Raw genomic sequence first — 8,288 nt, 5'->3', positions numbered from 1 at the left:
CGGGAGGCTGAGGCAGGAGAATGGCGTGAACCCGGGAGGCGGAGCTTGCAGTGAGCTGAGATCCGGCCACTGCACTCCAGCCTGGGCGACAGAGCGAGACTCCGTCTCAAAAAAAAAGAAAAAAAAAAAAAGCCCTCCACTCCAGAGAAGCCGGCCTGGCTTCACCTTCCCACCCCTACTCTCCCTGGCCGTGACACAGGGGACAAGGGGCTTCAACTGGTGAAGCCTCAGTTTCCCTGTCTGTAAGGGTGGCAATGGCATGGCATCCCCTGTCAGAGTGATGGGGATTTTTTGTTTTTTTCTTCTGAGAAGTCTCGCTCTGTCGCCCAGGCTGGAGTGCAGTGGCGCGATCTCGGCTCACAGAAACCTCCCCCTCCTGAGTTTAAGTGATTCTCCTGCCTCAGCCTCCCGAGTAGCTGGGATTACAGGCACCTGCCACCACGCCCAGCTAATTTTTGTATTTTTAGTAGAGATGGGGTTTCACCATGTTGGTCAGGCTGGTCTTGAACTCCTGACCTCAGGTGATTCACCCACCTCAGCTTCCTAAAGTGCTGGGATTACAGGCGTGAGCCACGGCGCCTAGCCGTGATGTGGATTTTGTATGTTCTGGAGGTTGACGCAGATCATCGCTCAAATCCCAGTGCCTGTGTTACCACAGGCAAATTCCTCAACCTTCCTGTGTGTTGCAACAAGTCCCTGGTTTGTTGTTGTTGTTGTTGTTTGAGACTGAGTCTCGCTCTGTTGCCCAGGCTGGAGTACAGTGGTGTGATCTCGGCTCACTGTGACCTCCACCTCCCGGGTTCAAGTAATTCTCCTGCTTCAGCTTCCCGAGTAGCTGGGATTACAGGCACGTGCCACCACACCTGGTTAATTTTTGTATTTTTACTAGAGACAGGTTTTTGCCATGTTGACCAGGCTGGTCTGGAACTCCTGACCTCAGGTGATCCACCCACCTTGGCCTCCCAAAGTGCTGGGATTCCAGGTGTGAGCCACCGCACCCAGCCAGACCCCTGATTTTGAGGAAAGAGACCACTCAGGGCAGAATCCCCCCCTCATCACTCACTCAGCACATGGTCACCAGCTGCCCTGGGCCCAGCACCACTGAGAATGGAAACCCAGTGACACAGGGTCCCTCTACTTCCGGGCACCCAGGTGAACTCCGGCCTCACACAAGGACACACAGGAAATGTAAGTGTATTTCAACTGTTTTATTTGCTTTCTCTGGTGTCAAATTTGGGGTCTCCTAGAGCTCAGCCCCAGGCAGAGTCCGGCATATCCTTCTCCGCCTGGGAGGTCCGGGACACAGGAGTTTCAGAAAAGGCACTGGCAAAAGTTCTAGGGGGATCAGGGAGAAGCCACGCTGAGCCTGGAGGGACCGGGCCCTCCTTTGGGGACAGAAAACACAGTCACCTTTGGAAGGGAAGGGTTTTCTCCTAGAGAGAAATTTAAGACAAGATAAAAACCTGAGATGTTAGAGGAGCCCCCAGAAACAAGCTGGCGCTCCTCTGGGTAGGCAGAGTGTGAACTCGGCTTCCAAAGGCTCAGGGGAAGCTTGCCTGGCCCTCAGCCAGGCTCAGATGCCACAGGCCTTGGCAAGCAGAAAGCCTAACTCAAATCCCTATGTGGGATCTCCTTGAGACAAAGTGTCAGGACACAAAAGCCCTCAGGCCCCAGACTCCACCTCTGTGAATGGCTTGGGCCAGACGCTGGTCTGGATCGTCAGGAGCCACGGCCACTACCCAGTGACCAATTCCTGTCCCTTTTTTGTGTGTTCTGTGAGCGCTGGAGAGGCAGGCACTTCTGTGGGTAACTTCGGGGAGCCATGGCGGGGAGAAAGAGGAGGAGGAGAAAGGGAATTTGGGGGAGGCGGAGCAGTTTGGGGTGGGACTGGGTCCCTCAAGGCCTGGGAGTTCCCCACCACTCAGCTTGTGACAACTGTCCTGGAAACCAGGGGACAGATTCTCAGCAGGTACATTCAGCATCCACCCAGGAATTAGCTTTCCAGCTGGGCAGCACCTGCCCCTCCAGCCATTCTGCCAAGGGTCTAAGGAGAACCCCAGCCCTCAGCCTGCCTCCTCACTGCAAAACTGGGGACACTTTCCCTCCCAGCCAGCAGCCCTGGGCCCTTATGAGGCACTTGTGCCCAGGGAAGGGAAATTTAATTTGGATTATAGAAACAAAGGCCTCTCCCGCCCCCTTAAGTTAGGATGCTGAGGACGGGTGGCCGCATGGGGCAACCTGGCAGAGACCTGCTTCCTCAACCATCATCAGCATCCCACACTGGCCGCAGGATCACACGGCTCCCAGAGGCCTCAGGATAGAGGCCGAGGCCATGGAGAATGGGGCTTTGTCCGGCTCTCTCCAAAAGGGTTCAGACGCCACAAGAGGCGGAGAGGTCAAAGGCCAACAGTCTAGACAGTGGCAGCCCAAAGGGGGCCGGCTGTGCGGGGCAGATTTCCACGAGCCATCCCCTCCACCCAGTCACTTCCCCAGGGCACGGGAGTGCAGATGTAAACATACCAGCGGGTCTCGCTCCCTGGAAGAAACTTCCAAGACTAAAAGGCATCTTGAATCTACTTCTCCAGCTCTTCCATCTGCCCCAGAGTGGATACTTTCTGTTCTAGATGTTTCTATGCCAGCAATGAGCAGAAGAGCGGAGCAGGAAATTCCATTTTGTTTTTTGTTTTGTTTTGTTTTGTTTTGGAGACGGAGTCTTGCTATGTTGCCCAGTCTGGAATGCAGTGGCGCGATCTCGGCCCGCTGCAACCTCCACCTCCCGGGTTCAAGCAATTCTCCTGCCTCAGCCTCCCGCGTAGCTGGGATTACAGGTGCGCACCTGACTAATTTTTGTATTTTCAGTACAGACGGGGTTTTGCTATGTTGGCCAGGCTGGTCCCAAACTCCTGGCCTCAAGCAATCAGCCTGCCTTGGCCTCCCAACGTACTGGGATAACAGGCGTAAGCCACCGTGCCTGGCCCCCTTTTTTCCCTCAATTTTGAGACAGGGTCTTTCTCTGTTGCCCAGGCTGGGGTACAGTGGTGTAATCACGGCTTACTGCAGCCTCCACCTCCCGGGCTCAGATAAGCCTCCCAACTCAGCCTCCCAAGTAGCTGGGACTACAGGTGCTTGTTACCACACCTGGCTAATTTTTTTTTTTTTTTTAATTTATGTAGAGATGGGGTCTTGCCATGCTGCCCAGGACTGGTCTTGAACTCCTGGGCTCAAGCAATCCTCCCACCTCAGCCTCCCAAAGCACTGGGATCATAGACATGAACCATCTACAGGATTCCCCTCCTTGCCCAGAAACTACTGCCATCTGGGACATTTCCTCCACACATCTGGCTCTGATGGAGAAGCTGTGAACTCGGCCCCCACCCCCTGTCCCCGCCCAGCCCTGCCTCTCCAAGTAGCCTCAGGCTTGTTCCAGCCCTTGATTGCAGCAGGTGGGCTAGGTGGCCCCAAGCTCAGCCCACTCACCTTGAATTCCTGCTTCTTCCTTTCTTTCCTTTCCACTCCATCTTATTTCTTTTTTGAGCTACATCCCCACACACATACCACTGACCTTTGTGGTGCGGAGGGGGTGCTAGGGGCCGAATAAAGGAATAAAGTGCACAGACTTGGGGCATCTTAAAAGAGATGCCATCATCAAGCTGGTCAGGGCACCAGGTGCCCCGATCGCTGTCCCTGTACCCCTGTTCCCTGCCTCAGCACCCTCCATGAGGACTCATCAGGGAAGCCCCCCAATCACTTCTCACCTTTCTCCCCCAGCCTTCCCACCACACCCCTCAGCCTGTCTTTCCACCACTGACACTTGCCACTCCTATTCCTCTTCCCAACACCTGCCAAGTCCCACCCACTTTGCAGACCCTTCCTATGCCACATGTAGCCCCTACTCCAGGTTCTGAAAATGAGGCGAGAGGGAATGGGACTTGGTCCTTACCTTGTTGCATGAGGATTTTTTTTTTTTTTTTTTTTGAGACAGGGTCTTGCTCTGTTGCCCAGGCTGGACTATAGTGGTGTGATCATGGCTCACTGGGGCTTCAAACTCCCAGGCACAGGTGATCCTCCTGCCTCAGCCTCCTGAGTATCTGGGACCACAGGCATGCACCACCACATCTGGCTAATTTTTGTATGTTTTGGTAGATGTGGGGGCTCTTGCTATGTTGCCCAGGCTGGTCTTGAACTCCTGGGCTCAAGAGATTCTCCTGCCTCAACCTCCCAAAGTGCTAGGATTACAGGTGTGAGTCACCAAACCTAGCCCACGTGAGGCTATTCTAAGCTGAGACCCAACAAAGGTGGAAAAACACACCATACGATGCATAGATGAGTTCCACCAAAAGAAAAATATTTGTAAAAAACGGCCAGGCGCGATAGCTCACACCTGTAATCCCAGTACTTTGGGAGGCGAAGGCAGGCAGATCACCTGAGGTCAGGATTTCAAGACCAGCCTGGCCAACATGGCGAGGCTGCATCTCTACTAAAAATACAAAAATTAGCCAAGCATGGTGGTGTGTACCTGTAATCCCAGCTACTCGGGAGGCTGAGGCAGGAGACTTTTGTAAACCCAGGAGGCGGAGGTTGCAGTGAGCTGAGATCACACCATTGCACTCTAGCCCGGGGGACAGTGTGAGAGTCCGTCTCAAAAAATAAGAACGAAAAATAACAATGAGAAAATGTAAATGAGCCAAATGTTGTGCATTATGAGGAAGGATGGGATACTGGCTTGACTCGGTGAGGAAATGTGAACACAAATGTCCCTGCAAGAACACAAAGATTGGGCCGGGCGCGGTGGCTCAAGCCTGTAATCCCAGCACTTTGGGAGGCCGAGACGGGTGGATCACGAGGTCAGGAGATCGAGACCATCCTGGCGAACACGGTGAAACCCCGTCTCTACTAAAAAAAAAAATACAAAAAACTAGCCGGGCGAGGTGGTGGGCGCCTGTAGTCCCAGCTACTCGGGAGGCTGAGGCAAGAGAATGGTGTGAACCCGGGAGGCAGAGCTTGCAGTGAGCCGAGATCTGGCCACTGCACTCCAGCCTGGGTGACAGAGCAAGACTCTGTCTCAAAAAAAAAAAAAAAGAACACAAAGATGACACACACACACTTGACAATGAGCAGACAATAGGTTATATCTCTAAGGAGCTATGTCACACGGTGCTTTAAACACAGAGGTGAAATGAAGACAAAAGAAAGATGGAGCCTGGGGCAGGTGCTTAGCTCAGTTCAGGCCTGGCACACCCTCTTCCCCATGTTGCCCGTCTTAGCTAGATCTGTTTTCTCCTCAGAGGCCCACAGACGAGACCTTTGAGGAACAGAGCAAGATGAAGTCTGAAGTTGTTTTCCACAAGACCTCTGGGTGATCCCTGAGTCTTCAGTTGTTCCCCACATTCAAAAGAGGCCACAGTTTCCCTTCACAGAAGCTGGGGGGACAGAGGCAGTGCTGCCTCCCACACTCGATTTCTCAGGACACAGAGAGCTACCAGGGGTGTGGAGGGGGCATTTCGAGCAAAAAGAAGGCTGGAGTGGAGGGAACAATAGTGTCCCTACTCATTTCCACCTGCCAGTCACAGTCCACACCCACTGCCAGGCACCTACTGCAAGTCACCTACCAGCATCCACCTTCCCCTCCAGAGAAAGCCCAAGGCTTGGAAAACGTGTTTCACAGAAACCCATCATCCCAGTTCCCAAATGATCTAGAAACCCAACAGAGGTAGGAACCACTGCCAGCATTGGAACTGGAGACAAGGAAGGTGAACACTGAAGAAAACAAAACTCTCAGTTGTTTTAAAAAAGAACTGGGCTGGGATCAGTGGCTCATAAGTGGATAATAAGTGCCTGTTATCCCAGCACTTTGGGAGACCGAGAAGGGAGGATCACTTTGAGTCCAGGAGTTCGAGACCAGCCTGGGCAACATGGCAAAACTCTGTCTGTACAAAAAATTTAAAAATTAGCCAGGTGTGGTGGTACATGCCTGTAGTTCCAGCTACTCAGGAGGCTGAGATGGGAGGATCACTTGAGCCCAGGAGGCTGCAGTGATCCATGATCACACTACTGTACTCCAGCCTGGTCAACAGAACAAGACCCTGTCTCTCTCTGTCTCTCTGTCTCTCTGTCTCTCTGTCTCTCTCTCACACACACACACACAACCCTAGATGTTGGGAAACCAACAAGATCAGATTCCAACTGTGTCACACGCAGGGAAACAGTATAGCCACATTCCCCCAGGCCAAAATAGAAACTGATTTCCAGAACGTGCATTTCACTCAATTGGTTTCACTGTAGGGGTCGTCCTCTCTCCCTGATGGGTATCAAGATCTGGCTGAACTTACATCATCTGAGGAACTTTACATCATTTCATCCCTGTCTAGAGTTCAAGGTTACCAGGAAGTGAGATAAAATTTGACTCCTGACTCCTGGGCGAGTATCCAAAACCAATCTACATAAAACCCCTTGGCCGCCCGGAATTCCTCCTGCTCAGACATGCCGGGACATGCAAAGCTGCCAACTCCAGCCCCCAGGCCTCCGTTTTGAGACCCCCCCACCACCCTGCTGAGGGAACAACAAACTCGTTCCGGCACCAAAACCTTGAAGCTCCAGGCCAGAAGTGGAGGGGGCGGGTTTCCGCTGCTGTGGAGTTTACATATTAAAAAAGAAAAGTCAAAAGCAGACAAAATCCGCCTTCCCACAGATGGCCCTGGTCTCCATGGCGACAGCTCATAGCTCGGTGTTGAAAGGACCACGACCCCCATGGCCACATCTGGGGCAGCAGTCCCACCCCGTCGCCTGGCCACCGACCCCATGCCTTAAGCAAGGGGTCCTCATTTTTGGCCCTAAAACCAAGACATGCCATCTTAAGTCCAGTTGTTTTTTTGAGACAGAATCTCGCTCTGTCACCCAGGCTGGAGTGCAGCCGTGCAATCGCAGCTCACTGCAACCTCTGCCTCCCGGGTTCAAGCGATTCTCCAGCCTCAGCCTCCCAAGTAGCTAGGACTACAGGCATGCACCACCACGCCCAGCTAATGTTTATATTTTTAGTAGAGGCAGGGTTTCACCATGTTGGCTAGGCTGGTCTCGAACTCCTGATCTCAAGTGATCCACCCACCCTGGCCTCCCAAAGTGCTGGGATTACAGCCATGAGCCACTGCGCCCAGCCAAGACATGGCATCTTAAGTCCAATTTTCAGGGCAGGAGGCAAAAGTGGCCTCACCCCGGCATGGGGGGAAAAAAGACACTTTTGTTGTTGGCTAAAAAGCCTGCATTTTAACCAAAGGGAATATAAATTACTCTGTGCACAAACTAGCACTATTGGTTTAAAAAAAAAAAAAGAGAGAGAGAGAGAGAAGAAAGAAAGAAAAAAATATGCCATATCCCAGGGTAGCCCCAGAAAGGGCCAGGCTGTTGAGCACAGGTCAAGGTCGAGGACTCAGTGAGAGGCTTTTAAATTTGGTAAAAGCCAGTCTTGGATATAAAGTGAATTCTGAAATTCCTTCACCAACAGACAGGAAAGCAGGTGAACACGTGGCTCCAGCTGTGGTATCGCAGCTCATGGACCCACCAGACCAAGATTCTCCCTGGGCATCTGGACCCCTCAGGCTGGCCTCCCTGGTCACGGCAGCTGTGTCCCCAGATGCAGGGAGGAAAACGGGAGCAAAGAAAATTTTCAGCCACTTCCCTCAAATCAACCGGAGCTTTTGTAGAGAAGGAGGAAGAGGAGATGGGCAGATCAGAATCTCTCTTCCAGATCGGATCCCCAAGTTGAAGAGCTTGTCTTTTCCTGGCCACACCCCAGAGGGTGGATGTCCCCTCGTGGGGTCCCCAGCAGGATGAGGTCTTAGGAGACCTGAGCATTCCTCAGTGTTTGTGGCAATAGTTGATTTTGCCCTCTGACTGCTCCAGGAGGTCCAGCATCTCCTCAATGATGGCTCTCAGTGCCCTGCCCAGCTGGTCTGCGTTGTATGGCTTCCCCAGAGGGGGCACGTGGACGAAGGCTGATCGACCGTGACTCTGGTACAGAGAGGTGTAGTACGTAAAGTCGCAGAGATATCTAAGCCGCAGGGCGTGGCGGGTAAGAGAGAGACCAAAACGGGGTCAGAGGGGCAATCCGCAGACCAAGGTGACAGCACTCATCCAAACTCGAGGGAAGACCCCAGCCTCACCAGCCACCCACAAGATGGAATAACACTCTCCTCCCTCCCCAGGTTGGCAAAGAGGAAAAAAATCACCAGGGTTGGTGGTGCGTGCCTGTAGTCCCAGCTACTCAGGAGGTGGAGGCGGGAGGACTGGTTGAG

At 53.0% G+C, this 8,288-nt stretch overlaps 1 protein-coding gene across 6 annotated transcripts in view; it reads right to left on the bottom strand.

Annotated features, from left to right (window-relative positions):
* Nucleotides 1-1,193: 1,193 nt before the first annotated feature.
* LOC105486694 (pyroglutamyl-peptidase I) overlaps nt 1,194-8,288 on the bottom strand; it is a 29,148-nt gene continuing 22,053 nt past the window's right edge. For 4 of the 6 annotated variants that reach the window (XM_071087408.1, XM_071087409.1, XM_071087407.1 and 1 more), the window contains one exon: nt 3,953-8,044. In XM_071087408.1, coding sequence (XP_070943509.1) covers nt 7,913-8,044 — 132 coding nt within the window. In that variant the 3' untranslated portion in view covers nt 3,953-7,912. Of the gene's footprint in view, nt 1,434-3,952; nt 8,045-8,288 lie in introns of those variants that run through there. The other 2 variants (XM_071087410.1, XM_071087411.1) reach the window with 2 other exon arrangements.

This window comes from Macaca nemestrina, chromosome 20 (assembly GCF_043159975.1).
Source record: "Macaca nemestrina isolate mMacNem1 chromosome 20, mMacNem.hap1, whole genome shotgun sequence".
NCBI classification, from domain to species: Eukaryota; Metazoa; Chordata; class Mammalia; order Primates; family Cercopithecidae; genus Macaca; species Macaca nemestrina.
Note: the sequence above shows the minus strand (reverse complement) of the source record. Positions and strands in the feature narration are given on the sequence as shown.